The 22,064-nt window shown below is 46.9% G+C and overlaps 1 protein-coding gene across 4 annotated transcripts in view; it reads right to left on the bottom strand.

Annotated features, from left to right (window-relative positions):
- The window catches only part of SYCP1 (synaptonemal complex protein 1), a 345,552-nt gene that overhangs the window by 101,839 nt on the left and 221,649 nt on the right, over window positions 1-22,064 (bottom strand). For all 4 annotated transcript variants that reach the window (XM_029573719.1, XM_029573718.1, XM_029573720.1 and 1 more), the window contains exon 21: window positions 8,933-9,014. In XM_029573719.1, the coding sequence (XP_029429579.1) occupies window positions 8,933-9,014 (82 nt within the window). The remainder of the gene's footprint in view (window positions 1-8,932; window positions 9,015-22,064) is intronic.

Raw genomic sequence — 22,064 nt, 5'->3', positions numbered from 1 at the left:
GGTGGTCCAGCGCAGGGCCCGGGAGCGATCTGCCGTTCCCGGGGCCTCGGCTGCCACTAATCAAAATAGCGCCAGTGGCCTTCAGCCCCTACCATGTGACAGGGGCTACCGGTGCCATTGGTTGGCCCCGTCACATGGTAGAGGCTAAAGGTCACCGGCGACATTTTGCTTAGTGGCAGCCGAGGCACCGGGAACGGCAGATTGCTCCCGGGCCCTCCGCTGGACCACCAGTGGGGGCGTCGGGAGGCTGGCACTGGAGGGGAGGCAGGGCAAGTTGGGGACTGGCAGAATTTTGAAAGGGCACTTTTTGCCCTTTCAAAATTCTGCTGCCTGCCGCAGTGCCCTCTAAGTCTTGGCGCCCTAGGCACAGGCCTAGCTCGCCTAGTGGTTCCTCCAGCCCTGCCCCTGAGTAGGAGAGGGAGCCAAGGTCATTGCTTACAGGTGACATCTAAGAACATAACAACATGCCATACTGGGTCAGACCAAGGGTCCAACAAGCCCAGCATCCTGTTTCCAACAGTGGCCAATCCAGGCCACAAGAACCTGGCAAGTACCCAAAAACTAAGTCTATTTCATGTTAACGTTGCTAGTAATAGCAGTGGCTATTTTCTAAGTCAACTTAATTAATGGACTTCTCCTACAAGAACTTATCCAATCCTTTTTTAAACACAGCTATTCTAACTGCACTAACCACATCCCCTGGCAACAAATTCCAGAGTTTAATTGTGCACTGAGTGAAGAAGAACTTTCTCCGATTAGTTTTAAATGTGCCACATGCTAACTTCATGGCGTGCCCCCTAGTTTTTCTATTATCTGAAAGACTAAATAACCGATTCACATCTACCCGTTCTAGACCTCTCATGATTTTAAACACCTCTATCATATCCCCCCTCAGCCATCTCTTCTCCAAGCTGAAAAGTCCTAACCTCTTTAGTCTTTCCTCATAGGGGAGCTGTTCCATTCCCCTTATCATTTTGGTCGCCCTTCTCTGTACTTTCTCCATCTCTGCACCTTCTTTGTACCTTCTCCAACTCATGGCCATATTCAGGGCCCATGAATGCAGGGTTTCAGAAGGAGCCCTGGTGATAGTCCTCTAGCCCAGGACCATCACCACAATACTTGGCTTAAATGTAAATTGGTAGGGGGTACAAAATAGGGGGAAAAAAATCACTGGGTATTTACAAATGAAGATTCATGGCACCATGATCCCAGCACTAGTTCCAGCTGAGCAAGAAGTACAAAAAAGCAGGAGGAAATTACCAGGTAAAAAAAAATGTAGTAAACCAACCAGGGAGGATAACTTTAAAACCCTTGCATGCACACCTATATACACATGTATATAGCCACACACAGCTCTACTCCAGTACTTTATAACCCACACACAGGCTCTGCAATATGCATAGATCTACCCTGTAACATTCACACATTAAAGATACACAAGAAAAGATATTCATATGTTAAAGATACACACTCTATAACACGGTACCATCAAACTAGGGCAAGATAACATAGTACAAGATGTCATTTTTGTGATATTTCCAAATGATGTCAAATCTTCACCGAGGTGTACTGTGCTGTTTGTAAGTCTCACTATGCATGAAAAACTGGCCCCTAAACCACCACCAACACCTCACCTCAAGGTATTAGCTGCCCCTCCTACAGGCATATAAATAGTAGCATACTGTGAAGGCCTCCTCCCCCTCCCAAGAAATGCAATTTTAAAAATTTATCACAAATTATGTTACGGCCGTTTCAGTCATATTGCACAGCTTAATATCAAGAAAAAAGGTGTAGTTATTTCCAGTGTTAAAACCATGCAATACTGCCCCTCATTTTCATAAATCCCACCCAAACTCCTTCCTAATCCCGCCCCTTCCCAAAATTTGCATTCGCGCTATGCAATAGGGCTATTATCACACACGTTATGGCATTAATGCGTTATCGTGTATGTTAATGCCATAATCCATTTTGATGAACGACCCTATAAGTAAGACAGCCAGATAAGTCTGAACTGTCTGCTGGGACAATAAGGAATGAAGGAATTATTTAACATTAAGAACAAAAAGTTTACTCAGCTCTAATGATCCAAAGACATCGACAAACCTTTTCCGTCAGAAAAATATCAGCAGAACCAGAGGTCACGAGCTGAGGCTCCAGGGAGGAAGACTAAGAACCAATGTCAGGAAGTATTTCTTCACGGAAAGGGTGGTGGATGCCTGGAATGTCCTTCCGGAGGAAGTGGTGAAGTCTAAAACTGTGAACGACTTCAAAGGGGCGTGGGATAAACACTGTGGATCCATCAAGTCTAGAGGGCGTGAATAAAGTGGAGGCATTCAAACACTGCACGGAGCGGCAGTAGCCACAGCGGCATTCAAACACTGCACGGAGCGGCAGTAGCCACAGAGGCATTCAAACACTGCATGGAGCGGCAGTAGCCACAGAGGCATTCACGGAGTGGGATGCCAGTGGCCAGTAGTTGGTGTTCCACCTTCACGGAGCGGAAGGATGGAGGGCTGCTACTTCCAAAAAAAATAAAAACAGGGGTGGGTAAGAGTATGGGGCAAGGGGGTGGCCTGCTTGTTACAGCGGTTGCTACCCCCAATTGAGCTGGATGTCACTTGGATGCAGATTCAAAGCTGCTCTCTGAATTGGGTGGAGGGGAATTAGGGCTGGAGGGTACTGGAAGCCAATAGTAACAGATGGGAGAGAGAAAAAGGGAAAAAAAAATGGATAAAGTGCGTAGCTTGCTGGGCAGACTTGATGGGCCATTTGGTCTTCTTCTGCCGTCATTTCTATGTTTCTATGTTTCTAATCAAATCAGTCAGGATTTTATTTTATTAATTGGACTTAATAAATTTAGATTTCAGATTTTCGTGAAATACATGGTGACTGTGGCAAAGACTCCTCACAGTACCAACATACTAGAAAAACTCACATTAACAGTGAATTATTAATTCCCAATAAATACAATCTAGCAAAAAGCCCAATTAATCCACTTCAAAAACAATCAACAAAGTATACTGTGAATCAGACAAAATAAAATTAGGTCTTACCTCTGATAATTTTCGTTCCTGTAGTACCAAGGATCAGTCCAGAGTCCTGGGTTTTGCCTCCGCACCAGCAGATGGAGACAGAGCAAGGTTTGACATGGCTCTGCCATATATACCAGGGTGCCACCCACAGTCAGCCAGTATTACGTATGACCAACTCCCCAACTAAACTAACTATATACAGGAATTGTAACCTGAAAAATGGATCACTGACCCCAACAACAAAACCAGACCCGTAAATGAGGGTACGAACAGCAGAAATTTGCAGATCAGAATAAAACAAAAACAGATGCATAGGACTCTCCCCAATCTTTATGCACACAGTGGGCGGGACTCTGGACTGATCCTTGGTACTACAGGAACGAAAATTATCGGAGGTAAGACCTAATTTTCTTTTCCCTGTACATACCGGATCAGTCCAGACTCCTGGGATGTGCCAGAGCTTGCACTTACGTGGGATGGGATCTGCAGAGGCCCACTCTCCTACTCCGAAATTTCCCCCACTCGGATCCTGGACATCGAGTCTGTAATGTCGCACAAAATTATGCAACGTCTTCCAAGTTGCTGTCCTGCAAATCTCTTGTGGAGAAACCTGATGACACTCGGCCCAGGAAGCTGCCTGGGAGCGTGCGGAATGTGCCTTAAGCCTTACCGGCAAGGGTCGACCACAAAGCAAATATGCCGAATTTATGGCCTATTTCAGTCACCAGGCGATTGTGGTTTTGGAGGCCATCCAGAGAACAAAGGGATGATCTGAAATTCTAAAATTGTTAGTAACTTCTAGATAACACAGGAGTACCCTACAAACATCCAATTTTCTCAAATCCCTCGAAAGCGGATCCGACCTATCCAGATCAGAAAATGAGGGGAGTTCCACTGACTGATTCAAATGAAAAGAGGAAACCACTTTCGGAAGAAAAGATGGAACCGTTCGTAAACTAACCCCGGAATCTGAGATCCTCAAGAAACGTTCCCTGCAGGATAACGCCTGTAGTTCTGAGACTCAACGCGCCAAGGAAATTGCTACCAGAAATACCACTTTCAATGTGAGGTCCTTCAGAGTCACTCTCTTCAACGGCTCGAAAGGGTGCACACACAAAGCCTTAAGAACCACAATCAAATTCCAGGATGGACATGGGAAATGCATCGGTGGACGTAAATGCTTCGTCCCTCGAAGAAAACGAGAAACATCAGGGTGCACCGCCAACGGCACCCCGTCTATGGAACCGCCTAGGGCAGCCACCTGCACCCACACAAGGAGCTACAGGACAAGCCCTTGACCAAACTGTCCTGTAGAAACGCCAAAATACTGGATACCGATGCCCGAGTGGGAACAATCCTACGATCAACGCACCATGACTCGAAAATCTTCCAGACTCGTACGAAAGGTAGCGAAGTCGATACTTTGCGTGATCTCAGGAGAGTGGTCACTATCGCGTCCGAGTAACCTTTGCCTTTTAGATGCCTCCTCTCAAACGCCATGCCGCTAGACAAAAGCAATCTACCTGATCGAAACAAACGGGTCCCTGATGAAGAAGGTTCGGAAAGAGCAGAAATTACAGTGGACCCTCTACCGTGAGATTGAGTAGATCCGCAAACCATGGCTGACGGGGCCACTCGAGAGCCACCAGAATCACATCTGCCGGATGGTTTTCTATGCGATGAAGCACCTTGCCAATAAGAGGCCAAGGTGGAAAGACATATAGCAGAACTGTCGTTGGCCAAGCCAACGCTAGAGCATCCACGCCCTCTGCCCCTGTGACGAGCAAAGAAGCGCAGAACCTTGATATTCTTGAAGGTCGCCATCAGATCCATGCACGGCGAGCCCCATCTGTCGCAGATGAGTTGAAAGGCCCTGTCCGCCAGTTCCCACTTTCCGGGGTCGAGCTGATTTCGACTTAGAAAATCCGCGTGTACATTGTCCACCCCTGCTATGTGGGATGCAGCTATGCCGGCTAGGTGAAGTTCCACCCAATGGATCAACATACGAGCTTCCAATGCCACTGGACGACTCCTGGTTCCACTATGACGGTTGATGTAGGCCATTGTGGTCGCATTGTCGGACAGCACCCTGACTGATTTTCCCCAAATGAGAGGAAGGAAGGCCTGCAACGCCAGACGCACTGCTCTGGTCTCCAGTCAATTGATTGACCACCGAAACTCCGCTGGGGACCAGAGCCCCTGCACCAACTTCCGCAAGCAAACCACCTCCCAACCGGAAAGGCTAGCATCCGTGATGACCACCGTCCAATCCGGAACCATCAGTGGGACTCCACGGAGTAGATTGTCCGAGCACAACCACCAAACTAGACTGGACCGAGCGGACTTCGTCAACGGCAGGGGAAGGTAGAACTGTTCGGAAATTGGACTCCACCAGGAAAGCAATGCTGATTGCAAGGGCCGCATGTGCGCGAATGACCACGGGAGCAGTTCTAGTGTCGAAATCATGGAACCTGGTACCTGCAAGTAATCCCAGACCGTCGGAGGGTGTTTCATTAACAAAGTCTTTACTTGACCCTGCAGTTTGAGACTGCGGTCCGACGTAAGAAAAACTCTTCCCTGACGGGTGTCGAACAAAGCTCCCAAAAACTCCAACGATTGGAGGGGATGAGGTGACTCTTGGCCAAGCTGACCACCTAACCGAGAGTCTTCAACAACTGCAGCACCCGGTGGATCGCTGATTGACACAGAATTTCGGACTTCGCCCGGATCAACCAATTGTCCAAGTACGCATGCACCAACAAGCCCTTCTGGCGAAGTTGAGCTGCCACTACCACCATAATCTTGGTAAACATTCTGGGAGCCGTCGCAAGACCAAATGGTAGAGCTTGAAACTGGTAGTGTTTTCCTAGGATGAAAAATCTCAGATATTTCTGGTTGTCCGCTCTGATCCCGATGTGTAAATACACCTCCGTCAGGTCTAGAGAAGCTAGAAACTCTCCCGGCCGTAGGGAAGCTATGACCAATTGTAACATCTCCATGTAAAAACAGGGGATCCGAAGGCATCTGTTGACGCGCTTTAGATTGAGGATGGGTCGGAAGGAACCCTCCTTTTTTGGAACGACGAAGTATATGGAATAACGTCCCCTTCGCTGTTCTAGAGGAGGCACCGGAACGATTGCCCCCAGATCTAGAAGATGCTGTAAAGTTTGTTTGACCGCTTGCTGTTTTTCGGCATACCCACACGGAGATATTAAGAATCGCGGGCTGGGACGGCGTGCAAAATCTAAAGCGGAGCCATGTTTTATCACTGAAAGCACCCACTGGTCTGATGTGATTGTGGCCCATTCCTCGTAAAACAGAGACAATCTGCCCCCTACCTTTGGTACTGAGGAATGGACCGGCCAGACATCATTGTGCAGCCTTACCACCTGAAGTCACCTGGGAGGCATCAGGTCTGCCGAAGCGCCGGCCTCGAAAGGGTTGTGACCAAGACTGCTGTTGGCTCGCCGCAGGACAAAAGGAAAAAGTGTTCGTGCGAGCTGGACGAGATTTACGAGTCCCTCGAAATCGGGTCCGTGCCGAGAAGGTTCCTCTGGATTGCACCCTGTCTTCTTCTGGTAGGCGATGAACCTTATTCTCGCCCAGTGACTGAATCATGTCTTCCAGTTCCTTTCATAAGAGAAGTTTTCCCTTAAAGGGCAAAGAACCCAACCAGGATTTGGAGGCCCCATCCGCCAACCAATTTCTCAACCACAATAATCTGCATGCCGATACTGCCGAGACCATGGAACGAGCTGAAGTTCGCAGGAGATCATAAAGAGCATCAGCACTATAGGCCACCACTGCTTCGAGGCGGTCAGCCTGCTGAGCTTCGTCTTTGGAAAGACCCTCGTTGGCTAGCAATTGTTGCACCCAGCAAAGTCCTGCCCTCAGTGCAAAATTGCTACACATCACCGCCCAGACCCCTAGGGCGGAGACTTCAAAGATCTTTTTAAGCTGCACCTCTAGCTTCCGATCCTGAAGGTCCTTAAGAGTTGTGGCCCCCGTGACCGGAACAGTAGTCTTTTTTGTCACCGCAGAAACCGCAGCATCCACCTTCGGATCCCGAATCATGTCCAAAGCATCTTCTGGGAGGGGATAAAGTTTAACCATAGCCTTTGTGACCGTTAACCCCAAATCTGGGGTATCCCATTCACGAAAAAGCAGGTTCGTAGCCGAAAAATGAATGGAAAGGCTGTAGGAGGACCACTCAGGCCCAACAATACTGGGTCCATCGAGCCCAAACGAGACTCTTCGGGAGGCGCAGCAATCCCTAATTCCTCCAGAATGGCAGGAATTAGGGGTCCCAGTTCATCTCTACGGAATAGGCGGACCACCTTAGGGTCGTGGCCCTCAGTGACATGACTCTGCCACGCAGTCCCATGTGGTTGGTCGCCGACTCCCTTGACCCCCCATGGGGTCAGGGTCGGCACATCTGGATCTTCCGGATCTGGAGAATCTGAAGCTGAGTCCGTATCTTACCGGGGTGGTATAGCCCGCAATGGACGTTTTGTCTTGGAAGACATCCCTGGGTCCAGCGACTGGCTCCGCCGCTTGCCTAGAGGGGGCGGCACGTCGAAGCCCTCGGACTTAGAAAAATGATGTTTTGAGGCCTTGTGTGCCTTAAAGGCTCTATTCATGGCCAGGATGAAATTGGAAGAAAAAGAAGAACAGGAACACTCTGAATCTGTCATCTTGCCCACCCCTGCAGCTGCCGCAGTTGGAACAAGCCTCGGAGCTGTCTGTTGAGGGGAGAGGGGGCGGGGAATCCCCTTCCCCCACCGCGAGAGGAGCCACGATAGAAGCGGCTCCTATATTGGCGCCTTTTCCCACGCTCACCGGCAACGGCCTGGAAGTAGAGGCAGGCAGCTCCCCGATTGCGATTGCCATGGAGCTCCGCCTCACAAGCACCCCCCTGACCGGCCGCGATGTCCCGTCACCTCCGGGGATGCAGGTCGAGCACAGCCCAACCCGCGAGAGGCGTGCGCGTCCCGACCCACAAGCTACGCAAGCCGGTCTGCGAGGCATCGGGGAGCTGGGCCAATAAGGAAACTGATAAAAATTTAAAAATTACCTTTTTTTTTTTTTGTACTAAGCACAGTCTAACCTGCTCCGCTGTCCACCAACGAGTCCTGAAGCGGTCTGGCTGGGGTGAGTGATCCGGGCTTCCCGGTATCACCCCAAGCTGGGCTGCCCAAAAGGCATAGGAAGGGCCCTTGACCCTTAGCCACAGCCGCCTGCAGAACCACGGGGGATGGTCCCCTCAGGACCTGCCAACCCCCTGGAAGGCTAAGACCTTCAGCCAGTTGCTCTCCTGCACTGGAACGACTTTTCCTTTTTTTTTTTTTTTTTTGACCAACGAACTTAATTCAACTAATCAAAACACTGATCTAATTCTACCCTATTTCCTTTTTTTTTTTTTTTAAGAATCAGACTGTGAGTGTTGCACCCGGACCATCTGCTGGAGACAGAGTAATACTGGCTGACTGTGGGTGGCACCCTGGTATATATGGGACAGCCAGTCAAATCTTGCTCTGTCTCCATCTGCTGGTGTGGAGGCAAAACCCAGGAGTCTGGACTGATCTGGTACGTACAGGGAAACATCATACATGCCAAAAATGATAAAACTAGTTAAACTGGGGATTCATATCTCAGTTAAAATATCTTTAGAACATAAAATAAATCTTCATAGTGTATACCACTGTGATATATAATCATCGCCCAATTTTGTCAAAATCCACATCCTGCGCTACAGATATCACATAATTGAAAATTACCTGTTTTTTAATATTATTTTTTGCTTTTGCAATTAAAAAACATGTACTTTGCACTAACCTTAATAGTACTGTTACAACTGACATTCTCAATAGGAGATATTATATATGCTCTGTTTTACCTACCTTGTCTCTACTCTCATCTAATTTACTTTTAGCTTCTTCCCCTTTTAATTTCATCATTTCCTCCACAGACTCCAATTCTTTCCTATTTGGTAAATTTAGAAGTGGTATCAATATATAATAATGGATATAACACACCTGTACTAAATATTTTTGTTGAAAATTATTATATTTTGGATAAGAAAAGCAACAATATGCTCCTTTTTCAGTATGATTTTTTATTTAATTAAAAAAGCATAAGAAGGTGACTTTTTAAGAATTCCTTTTATTTTTCTTTTCCAGGATAATATTAATTCTTAAGTTCAGCTGGAACTATTAGAGGATAATTACAATCATATTAAAGTCTTCTTGGCACCCACTAAACATGCCAGCACAGCACATGCTGAGGCAATCACTATCTAGCACAGTACTATGCCAACCTATTTTATGACTGAGGAATTTATCATCCAGTATTAAAGTAATGAAGGCAATTCTGATACAGATATGAAACCATCATGGCACAGTACCAGCTATAACCTATGATAAAAAAAAAAAACCCTCATCATTTTCAGTTGATAGAAAACTGACCAAAACTGTGTGTATGCATGCATCAGTGTTGTAAAGATTACAACAAAAATTTAGAGAACCACTTATTTAGCATTGATTTTGCAAATAAATTCTAGCTTGTGTCAGAAATGAAAAAGCGTAACATTTTCTTCTTTGACACCGTGTATTTTCTGAATGAACCTTTCATAAAGCAAAATTACTTACCTGTAATAAATGTTATCCCAGGACAGCAGGATGTAGTCCTCACATATGGGTGTCGTCACTGGACGGAGCCCTATCATGGAAAACTTTGTCAAAGTTTCTAAAAACTTTTGACTGGCACACTGAGCATGCCCAGCATGCCATGATCCCTCAAGCCATAGGGGTCTCCCTTCAGTCTCGTATGTAGAAATAAGCTTTAGCCAAAAAATAAAATAATAAAACGTATCGGACCTAACTCCGCGGGGTGGTGGGTGGGTTTCGTGAGGACTACATCCTTCTGTCCTGGGATAACACCTATTACAGGTAAGCAATTTTGCTTTATCCCAGGGAAGCAGGATGATAGTCCTCACATATGGGTGATTAGCAAGCAACAGGCTGGGTCATTCTTGTTTTGGACCAACAGTGTACAACTTGTGCAACAGACACAACAACTGGCGTACTGTTGGAAAAAATGAGGCAGACTGAAATCACAGTAGATTGGATGCGGAAGGAGTTGGGATTACGCTGGAAACAAGTTCTTTAAGACAGATTGTCCGTAGGCTGAATCTTGTCATCCTTCCTTGTCCAAACAGTAATGAGCTGCAAAGGTGTGAAGAGAACTCCATGTTGCAGCTTTACATATATCAGCTATTGGTACTGAACGATAGTGTGCTACTGAGGTTGACATTGCTCTTACTGAGCCTTTACTCGCCCTTGGAGAGGAAGGCCTGCTTTTTCATAGCAGAACTCTATACAATCTGCAAGCCAGTTAGAGAGAGTTTGTTTGCCCACTGCTTTACCTGGTTTGTTTGTATCAAAAGAAACAAAGAGTTGAGTGGATTTCCTATGGACTGCAGTGCGGTCTAGGTAATATGCAAGTGCGCGTTTACAGTCTAAGGTGTACAAAACCCTCTCACCTTGGTGAGAATGAGGTCTTGGAAAGAATGTGGGCAAGACTATGGATTGATTCAAGTGGAATTCCGTAACTACCTTGGAAAGGAATTTAGGATGAGTACGGAGTACTACTCGGTCATGTAGGAACCTGGTATAGGGTGAGTATGTGACAAGTGCTTGTAACTCACTAACCCTTCTAGCTGATGTAATAGCTTCTAGGAAGAGAACCTTCCATGTAAGAAATTTAATATCAGAGGAATGCATGGGTTCAAAAGGAGAACGCTTGAGTCTTGTTAGTACTACATTAAGGTCCCATTCTGTGACTGGTGGCCGTAACCGGGGTTTTAGGTGAATTAAACCTCTCATAAACCTGCTGACAAGGGGTTGTGCTGATATCGGTGCATCCCTATTGTGTGATGGTATGCTGAGATAGCACTTAAATGTACCCTTACTGAAAGGTGCCAGAGATAGTCTAATAACGATGATGTGGGGCAGGAAAAAGGGGTCAATACTTTTCTGTGCATACCACGTGGAGAATCGTTTCCACTTAGAACGATACGATTTTCTTGTGAAAGGTTTACGAGAAGCTACTAGCACTTGAGACACATTAGTTGAAAGATTGAGCGGTTGCAGGATCAAGCTTTCAACATCCATGCCTTCAGAGATAGGGTTTGAAGGTTGGGGTAGCACAACCTTCCCTAATCCTGAGTTATGAGAGTGGGAACTGTACCCAGGCGAATTGGCTGTCTGATTGAGAGGCCGAGAAGTATGGAAACCATACTTGTCGAGGCCAATAAGGGGCTACGAGTATCATTAACCCTTTGTCCTGTTGTAGCTTCACTAGAGTTTTGGTTATTAGCGGTATCGGAGGATACGAGTATAGAAGGCCTGAGTTCCAAGGGTGAGCAAAGGCGTCTCTGGCGCAGTTGCTGGTCCGCTGGTATAGGGAACAGAAATTGTCCACTTTGCAATTCAGTTCGGATGCAAAGAGGTCTATGGCTGGTTGACCCCAGCGTTGAAATATTCTGGTCGCTACCAAAGGATCCAGGGACCAATCGTGGGGATGGAACTGACAACTGAGGCGATCCGCAACTACGTTGTGTATGCCTGCTAGAATAAGTGGCCCAGAGAAACATGGAATGCGTGAGGGCCCAGTCCCAAATCAGCGCAGCTTCTTGACAAAGGAGATACGAGTCCTTACCTCCTTGTTTGTTCAGATACCACATGGCTACCGTGTTGTCTGCCTGTATAAGAACAGTCTTGTGTGAAAGGCAGTCCTTGAACGTATAGAGCATAACTTGGGAAGTTGATTTGAAATGTTGCTTCGAGTTTTGTCCAAGTACCCTGAGTTTGGAGATTGCCTATGTGTGCTCCACAACCTAAGGTGGATGCATCTGTAGTTAAAGTTACTTGCGGAACTGGCTGTTGGAAGGGTATTTATTTATTTATTTATTATTTTTATATACCGATGTTCCTGTAAAGTATACATATCACACCGGTTTACAAGGAAGAAACTGTCGCCTTGATGGCGGTTTACATTTATTTTATTTATTTGGATTTTTTTATATACCGAAGTATAGCGAACTGCCTTCACTCCGGTTTACATGATAACAACATAATACATACATTTAACTAAGACCTTAAGTAACATTCTAACCGGGATTATATATGAACACGATAAACATTAATAGAACTGTTAACTCATTTCAAAGAAGAGCAAGTAAACCACAATTAACAACGTAATTGTTCAACAGGAGTCTTAACTGAAACAGCGAAAGTGGTCTGAAGAGGGGATCGTAGCATATAGGGAGAGGCAGGAAAGGTCTCGGGGTGGAATGGAAAGGGGCGGAGGGAAAGTGGGTCTGGGGGGGGGTAGGAGGAGAGAGGTGTGGAGGGGGGCGGGTATGGTGTGTCGAAGAGAGAGGGATCGTCGCAGTGTAGTTGTTCATATTGAGAGTGTATTACTTAGCCCACGCCGTCTCTGAAAGTCTGGGTGAATAACCAAGTTTTTAGCTCTTTTTTGAAGGATTTGATGTCGCAAATTGAGCTTAAGTGTTGAGGTATGTCGTTCCATAAATTTGGGCCTGCTATGGAAAACGCTCTGTTCCTGGTGTTGGTGAGTTTTGCCAGAGGAAGTGAGGGTATTTCAAGGTGTAGTTTATTGGCAGATCTAGTCAGTCTTTGAGGTTTGTGTTGTTGGATCATTACTTGGAGAGCGGTGTTGTCAGTTGTATGTAATGCGTTGTGCACTAATGTTAAAGTTTTGAATTTGATTCTTTGGTCGATTGGGAGCCAGTGAAGTGATTTAAGGACCGGGGTGATATGGTCTGATTTCTTTTTTCCGGTTAGAATTCTTGCTGCGGCGTTTTGTAGTAGTTGCAGAGGTTTTAGGGTGGATTTTGGCAGGCCAATCAGGAGGGAGTTGCAGTAGTCGAGGCTGTTGAATACGAGTGATTGTAGAACTGTTCGGAACTCATGTTGGTGGAGTAGCGGTTTTAGGTGTTTGAGGACGTGAAGTTTGTGAAAGCCTTCTTTGGTTTTGATAGCGATGTTCTTTTTTAGGTTGAGTTCGTTGTCTATCCATATGCCGAGGTCCTTAGTTGAATTTTTCAAATGTATATTGATGTTATCTATTTTTAGAGAGTGGGATGTGGAGGATTGTATTGAGTTGTTTCTACCTATGAGTATGCATTCTGTTTTATTCATGTTAAGGCATAACTTTAGATTGTTCAGCATGTCTCTGATGGTGCTTAGGTGTTTGGCTGCGGTGTTTAGTGTCTCTTCTATTGTGGATGTGATTGGGAGGAGGAGTTGGATGTCATCGGCGTACATATAGAAAGTAACTCCGATGGTTGACAAGAGGTGGCAGAGAGGGAGTAGATATATGTTAAAGAGCGTGGCCGAGAGTGCAGATCCCTGTGGTACGCCGGTTTCGAGTGGGAGTGGATTTGAGGATTGGTTATTAATGGGGACTTTGAAGAATCTGTCTTTTAGAAACGATTTGAACCAGTTGAGGGTTTTGCCGGAGAGACCAATGCTGGCTAGTCTTGAAAGTAGACAGGAGTGGTCTACGGTATCGAAAGCCGCGGATAGATCGAGTAGGATGAGGATGTGGCTTAGGTTATTGTCGAATCCCCTGATTATTTTGTTTGATAGGTTGACGAGGAGAGTTTCCGTACTACGGTTTTTCCTAAATCCATGTTGAGAGGCGTGGAGAATGTTGTTGTACTCAAGGTGTTCGTTGAGTTGAGTAAGAGCTGCTTTCTCGGTCAATTTTGCGAGAAGGGGGAGGTTTGAGATTGGCCTGTAGTTGTTTAGGTCGGTGGGATCTAGGTTCTTCTTTTTTAGTATGGGAGAGATAGTTGTGGTTTTTAGTTCTACTGGAAGCTCCCCTTCTTCTAGTGATCTGTTAATGATGGCAGCCATAGTTGGTGCGATGATGTGTGCCATTTCTTTTAGGTTGCGTGTTGGGATTGTATCGAGGTTGTGGCGTGCAGGGTTGGTTTTTTTTAGCATTTTTTCAGCATCTAGGTTTGAAATGGGCTTGAATTCTGACCAGGGGGTTATGGAGTTTGTTTCGAGTTGGTCTTCAGTGGATGTATTGCTTTGGAAATTTCCTGTTATTTTGTTTATCTTGTTTTTAAAGAATGTGGCTAGGTCTTGGCTTAGGTTGTTTGACAATTGTTAACAATTAACAGCAACATGAAGGCGCAAAGAGGAACTCATGTTGGTGGAGCTTACAGTGAACATTCATGATTATATAAATATCAATGACGAAATCTTAAGGAACTTATGTACAGAAAGGGCTGGGGGACAACGACTATGCTGATAATGTCATTCTTCCTGTTCTTAGCTCTCCGGGAATGCTTGTGTGAAGAACCAAGTCTTAAGTTTCTTTTTGAAAGTACTATGGCAAGGTTCCAGTCGCAGGTCTGGGGGTATCGAGTTCCAGAGTGTAGGGCCCGCTGTCGATACTGCGCATTTCCTCAGGGAGGTTTTTGCCGGCTGGGTGATTAGCATGTTCTTGTATGCACTTCTAGTCGGTTTCTTGGAGGTGTGTAGCTGCAGTTGAAAAGTTAAGTTGAGAGGAGAGATGTTATGAAGGGCCTTGTGTATCATCATAATAGTTTTAAAGTGAATCCTGTATTTAATCGGAAGCCAATGGAGATGCTGGAGGATTGGGGTGATATGATCCCTTTTTTTGGCGTTTGTGAGTATTCTGGCCGTGGCGTTCAGGACCATCTGAAGTGGTTTGGTGGTGCAGGCGGGAAGGCCCAGAAGGAGGGAATTGCAGTAGTCCAATTTCGGGAGTATGATTGATTGTAGCACCATGCGGAAGTCTCTATAGAGTAGAAGAGGCTTTAGTTTCTTTAATACTTGTAATTTAAAGAAACATTCTTTTGTGGTGTTATTTACGAACTTGTTGAGGCTGAGTCTGTTGTCTAGAAGTACACCCAGGTCTCTTACTTGAGGCGAAGTTGGGTTCATGGTGGTGTCATGCCTTTGGCTGGCAGTTGGAGAGGTGGGCCAGACATAATTTTCAGGAGCAATGAGGAGAATTTGTTTTGTTTGTGTTTAAAACCAAGTTGAGGCTGGCGAGTAGGTTGTTGATTGCTGAGAGGCAATTTTTCCAATATGACATGGTTTTATGGAGTGATTCCGCTATAGGAATGAGAATTTGTATGACATCCGCGTATAGGAAGTGTATAAGCTTGAGGTTGGTAAGTAAATGACAGAGCGGGAGAAGATAGATATTGAAAAGAGTGGGTGAAAGGGATGATCCTTGCAGTACCCCCATCTTGGATTCAATGGGGTGGGATTCTTTACTGTTTATTTTGACCTTATAAAATCTGTTTTCGAGAAACGATTTGAACCAGTTGAATGCTGCTCCTGTGATGCCAATGTTGGTGAGACACTGAAGGAGGCACGTGTGGTTCACAGTGTCGAACGCTGAGGAGAGATCCAGAAGTGCAAGGAGGCAAGGTTGGCCTTTTTCCAGATTAAAGATAATAGTGTCTGCTAGTGAGGCTAATAGTGATTCGGTGTTCCGGGTCTTACGGAAACCAAATTGGTTTGTGGTGAGGATGTTATTTTCATCAAGGAATTCTGAAAGTTGTCTGTTTACAACTTTCTCCATAACTTTGGCAATCATTGGAAGGTTTGCTATGGGTCTGAAGTTAGCTGGGTCTGTGGTGGGAAGGTTGGGTTTTTTGAGGAGAGGCTTGAGCATTGCCAACTTGAGTTGGTTAGGGACTTGGCCTTGTGCAAGAGAGCAGTTGATGATGTCTGCAACGGGTTTGGCAATGATGTTAGAGATCGAACTCAGCAGGTTGGAAGGAATGTGATCTAAAGGATGAGACGATGGTTTTATCTTCTTAAGGATGTTCTCTATTTCTAAGGTGGACGTGGGCTCGAAGGAGTCGAGCGCTGCTGGGGTTGAGTTGGGTTGTTGGACGGTTGGGTGCGATGATTGAGTGCTGTGGTTGATTTAGTAATTTGGGAGCTGAGATGGTCCTGTGAAAGGAGCGACGAGTGAGGTGATTTTTTTGTTGAAGAAGTCTGCCAGTTCGTTGACTTTGTTGAGAGCTTGTTCATCTGGTATGGTTGGCGTGGATGGTTTAGTGAGGGCTGATACATAAGAGAAAAGGGCTCTTGAATCGAATATGAAGTGGTGTATCTTTTTGGAGAAAAATTCTTTCTTGGTTTTGTTGATTTCATTTCTATATGAGTTCAGGCACGATTTGTAGGTAAGGAGTGTTGTTGTAGATGGGTTTTTCCGCCATTTGTGTTCCTTACATCTGAGCTCCTGTTTACGTGACTTCAGCTCCGGGGTGAACCAAGGTTTTCTGTTGTCTTTGTCTGGATTAAGAGATTTTGTCGTCATGGGGCACGCTTGATCTGCAACCTTGTTGGTGATGTTTATCCATGACGACGTGGCTGAGTTGGCGTTCGAGAGGTCCAGATGCACTAGTTCCTTGGCCAGATGTTCGCTGAGGCGATCTCCTGAGCACTGTTTCCTGACAGATATTGTAATTGATTGTGTTGTTTGTGGAGAATGCTCCTTGATCTCTAGCACGGAGGAAATGATTCGGTGGTCTGACCAAGGTACCGGTATGCAGGTTGGTACGGTGTGGGGTGATATTCCTTCGTTTAAGAAGATAAGGTCTAACGTATGACCTGCTTTGTGGATGGGCTCTTTCACAATTTGTCTAAAGCTCATGTGGCTGAGAGAGGAGAGTAGAATTTTGCAACTGGTAGAGTGAGGTTGGACATCCACATGAAGGTTGAAGTCTCCCATCAGGATGGCTGGTTTCCCGGTATTGAGGTGTTTTGCTGTTAGTTCAATGATTGGTGATGGGTCTGATTCCAGTAGTCCAGGAGGAGCGTAAATTAATCCGATTGTCAGATGTTTTGAGTTGAACAGAGCAAATTCGATATTTACTAGGTTATTGGATGCCTGAAATGTAAGACCTAGCCCTTTTTTGGCTGCAAGGAGGAGCCCTCCTCCTCTTTTTTTGAGCCTGGGAATAGAGAGGAAGTCGTAGGTTTCAATGGGAAGCTGATTTATTAGGACTGTGTTGGTGGGTTTTAACCAGGTTTCTGTGATGGCACAGATGTCAGGTTTGGTATCGGAAAGGAAATCATTGAGTATATGAGTTTTCTTGGAGATGGATTGTGCGTTAACCAGCGTGAGTGAGAAGAGAGCCAGGCCGAGTAGTTGGGTGACGGGTGTCAGCAGGATGGGCCTGAGCCTCTGTTGGCGGTTGTGAAGGGGAGTGGGGGGCTTAGGTGCTCTCCACATGTGGTTGTGGATAATAGGAATTGTGAGGGAGTGCATGGTAGCAGGTAGGTATGATAGGGAAATAGAGAAAAGTGTTCAGGCTTGGAGAATGTAGAAGATTTGTTGTTGGGCCTTGTGGATCCCTGATAGAGAGCGGAGATCAGGGCTCTTTTTTAAAAAGGCGGAAAGTTGCGGTGCTGGCCCTACCTCAATAGGCCACTCAGGATCCGATTTCAAGGTAAGGTGCTGCCCTGCAGGGCTGCACTAAGGGGCGCACAAAGGGGCAGGCCCCTTTGTCGCGCTCCTTCGGCGCGAGACGCCGAGGGGGGGTGGTAGGGATTTAAATCCCCCGCTTACCTCATCTGCGACGTGCCTGGTTGCCTCTCGCTGATAGGCTGCCTCGTGGTGGGAGGAGGAGCGCTGGGATGAGCCGCGTGGCCGAAGCTGGAGCCCCGGAGGTGAGTGCCCGATATGAAAACTAGGCCTTGCCCCGACGGGCTTCAGCGCCGGCTGCGCAGGCCAGCTGCTGAGGTCTGGGGCGGGTGGCGCGGTTGCGGCGGTCGCGTTCAAGAAGGAGGTTTGAGGAGCGGCAGGGATTTAAATCCCCCGCTTACCTCATCTGCGACGTGCCTGGTTGCCTCTCGCTGATAGGCTGCCTCGTGGTGGGAGGAGGAGCGCCGGGACGAGCCGCGTGGCCGGAGCTGGAGCCCCGGAGGTGAGTGCCCGATATGAAAACTAGGCCTTGCCCCGACGGGCTTCAGCGCCGGCTGCGCAGGCCAGCTGCTGAGGTCTGGGGCGGGTGGCGCGGTTGCGGCGGTCGCGTTCAAGAAGGAGGTTTGAGGAGCGGCAGGGATTTAAATCCCCCGCTTACCTCATCTGCGACGTGCCTGGTTGCCTCTCACTGATAGGCTGCCTCGTGGTGGGAGGAGGAGCGCCGGGTAGGGCGCAGGGTAGGTAGAGCGCAGGGTAGGCCTGTGCGCAAGTTGTACTTGTTTGCCCACCAGAGGAGAGATGAGCATAGTTGGTGGGTTATTTGAATTGGAGACGACAGTGGTTGAATGGCTTGTATCCACTGTGATCTTAATGTCCATTGGGTTACTCTCATTAGTAGTTTGGCCATAGGAGTGACATGAACTGTGGAGGCCATGTGACTGAGCAGAGTTAGAAACTGATGGGCTGTCGCATGTTTCTTTATGTGCAGAGATTTTGTTAATGAAAAGAGTGTCTCTGACGGTCCTCTGGGTGGAAGGCTCTTGATATTATGGTGTTCAAATCTGTCCAATGGATTGCAGAAGGCAAGATGGCATGAGGTGGGATTTCTGGTAATTAATGAGGAATCCCAACAAGTGGAGCAGATTGATTGTAAGCCTGAGAGAGGTGAGAGCTCCTTGCTCTGATTGGCTTCTGATGAGCCAGTTGTCCAGGTGAGGAAAAACGTGTACACTTTCCTTGTGCAAATGAGCTGCTGCTACCACTAGGCACTTTGTGAACACTCTGGGTGCTGAGGCAAGTCCGAATGGCAGGACCTGGTATTGGTAATGTTGATGACCCACCAGGAAACGGAGAAACTTGCGATGAGGAGGGAATATTGGAATGTGAGTGTAAGCGTCTTATAGATCCAGAAAACAGAGCCAGTCTCCTGCCTGAAGAAGGGGAAGCATGGTGCCTAAGGAGACCATTCTGAATTTTTCTCTCCGTAGAAATTTGTTGAGATTGCAGAGGTCTAAAATGGGGTGTAGACCTCCTGTTTTCTTTGGAATGAGGAAATAACGGGAGTAGAATCCTCTGCCCTGCTGAGGTCGTGGAACTGGTTCCACAGCCCTGGCTCTCAGAAGGGTGGATAATTCTGTGTTTAGGAGAGTGATATAATCCTTGTGTATCCAAAAAGACTTTGGTGGAGAGTCTTTTGGTACTGAGAAGAAATCCAATTGGTAACCGTGTGTTATAATGGATAGTACCCATTGTTGTAATGTTTGACCAAGTGGGTTGAAAGAAAGAGACCGGACCTCCCACTGGTAGATTTGGGATCGAGTTAGTGGAGTGGCTCCTGTCCTCTGGCGGGTTCTCAAAATCCTGATGCAGGCCCGTCTGAAGCGGAGGTTGAGACCTAAGTGCCCGTGGTTGTCTAGGCTGACTTCTTTGTGCTGGTCCAGATGCCCTACCATGGGGTGCCGGTGGATAATACCTCCTTGGTCGGTAATAGGGTTTCTTGGTATCTCTTTGTACTGTTCTACATGCAGAAGATGGTGGTTCTGTTGGAACAGCAGAGTTGATGCAGAGTTTCAGAGTGTTCTTTTAACTGTGCTACTGCATCCTGAACCTTGCCTCCAAAAAGGTTGTCACCAGCACAAGGTAAATCTGCTAGCTTTTCCTGAACCTCAGGCCTGAGATCAGAGGCCTTTAGCGAAGCCCACCTACGTGCACTGATTCCAGTTGCAGCCATCCTGGACGAGATTTCAAAACTATCATAGGCTGCACGGACTTCGTGTCTGCCTGCTTCTAGGCCCTTTTGTATGATGTCATTTACTGAGTCTTGATACTGCTGGGGCAAAGTCTCAGCCAGTTGTTGTATCTGTTTCTAAAGATTACGCTGATACTGCGTCATATATAGTCGCTCCATGGTGAGACCGCACCTTGAATACTGTGTACAATTCTGGTCGCCGCATCTCAAAAAAGATATAATTGCGATGGAGAAGATACAGAGAAGGGCTACCAAAATGATAAGGGGAATGGAACAACTCCCCTATGAGGAAAGACTAAAGAGGTTAGGACTTTTCAGCTTGGAGAAGAGACGACTGAGGGGGGATATGATAGAGGTGTTTAAAATCATGAGAAGTCTAGAACGGGTAGATGTGAATCGGTTATTTACTCTTTCGGATAGTAGAAAGACTAGGGGGCACTCCATGAAGTTAGCATGGGGCACATTTAAAACTAATCGGAGAAAGTTCTTTTTTACTCAACGCACAATTAAACTCTGGAATTTGTTGCCAGAGGATGTGGTTAGTGCAGTTAGTATAGCTGTGTTTAAAAAAGGATTGGATAAGTTCTTGGAGGAGAAGTCCATTACCTGCTATTAAGTTCACTTAGAGAATAGCCACTGCCATTAGCAATGGTAACATGGAATAGACTTTTTTTGGGTACTTGCCAGGTTCTTATGGCCTGGATTGGCCACTGTTGGAAACAGGATGCTGGGCTTGATGGACCCTTGGTCTGACCCAGTATGGCATTTTCTTATGTTCTTATGATATGACGCTATCCTGGAAACAAGCATTGAGCCTTGGAAGAATTTCTTGCCAAGAGTGTCTAAGAACTTTTGTTCTTTGCCAGGAGGTGTCAATGAGTGAGGACGTATCCTTTTTGATTTTTTCTGGGCGGATTCTACCACCACAGATTGGTGTGGAAGTTGGGCCTTTTGGTAACCTGGAATGTGCTGAACTAGGTAGGTAGCGTCCATTCTCTTATTCACCGGTGGGATAGAACATGGGTGCTCCCACAGTTTGTGCTGCAAGTCAACTAGAACCTCATGGACTGGAATTGCTAATACCTCCCTAGGAGGGTCCATAAACTGTAACACTTCCAGAGTCTTCTGCCTGGTGTCCTCTTCTGTCACAAGTTGAAAGGGTATGGTATCAGCCATCTCCTTGACAAAATTTGAGAATGAGAGATCCTCTGGAGGTGTCTTCCTCCTTTCTTCAGGTGGTGATGGTCCAGGCAGCACATCTTCTGATGAAGAATCTGTGTTTCCCTCCTCCCAGGTGTCTGATGAAGGACGTCTTGGGGGTGTAGAGTGTGGTATGAAGAAAGGCATCAATGGCATCGATGGGGGAGAAAAAGGCATCAATGATATCACTGGAATCCTCGGCTGAGAAATCCCAGAAGGCCCTGGAACGGGTTCAGGCATGGGAGAAACCCCGGAGGTATCGTCTTCACTCACAGGTATCGGTGGTTGCGGTGCCGGCGGTTGTACCGGTAGAGCACTGATGAGGGCATCGAGCTTGGTAAGAATCGGTGCGAAGAATGAAAGGTCCGGCAGCGGCATTGTCCTCGGTGCCGGCATCGGCATGGATAACGGCTCGGATGGCACCGACGGTTGAAATTCTCAGAGAGCATCTCTAACTGCCTGGCAGATAAATCCATCCAGTTTCTCCCGTATAGCTGGTGAGGTCAGAGCAGCTATAGGGGGTCTCAGAGAAGGCGGAACCGGCACTTCCACAGGTCTCTGTGGTGGCTTGGTACCCGGCACTGTTACCGGTGGGGAACGCCTTGGAGTGAGAGGCATCGAAGTCATCGATGGCTGCTCCTCTCAAGCTCTTTTCGATGATGGTTCTTTTGGCATCGATGGGGTTCCCGGAATCGATGTGACATCAGGTGTCAACGTCCGTCAATGACAATGGCGATGTTTTTCCCGATGTTCGGGTCTTTTTCAAGCACCAATGTAGATTTTACCGATGACCGGGATAGAGTCGGTGATAATTGGTCACTGGTGCCGTCAGGGCGACGCTTTCAAACGATTAATTTTTTAGCCGCTCCAGCCGGAGACGACTGAGTCGATGTTGACGTCGATGGTATTAATTAAATATGGAAGACATGTTCCATCTTCTCCTGACGGGCTCGTCTGCCCTTGGCCATCATTTCGGCGCATTGTGGACAGGTGGAAACATTATGGGATTCACCAAGCACAGCATTCACTTGACATGCGGATCGGTGAGGGACATAGTGTGAGGGCAGTTCAGG

The sequence above is a fragment of the Rhinatrema bivittatum genome, chromosome 12 (assembly GCF_901001135.1).
Source record: "Rhinatrema bivittatum chromosome 12, aRhiBiv1.1, whole genome shotgun sequence".
In the NCBI taxonomy this organism is placed as follows: Eukaryota; Metazoa; Chordata; class Amphibia; order Gymnophiona; family Rhinatrematidae; genus Rhinatrema; species Rhinatrema bivittatum.
The sequence above is the reverse complement of the archived record's forward strand: the minus strand, read 5'-3'. Positions and strand labels throughout refer to the sequence as shown.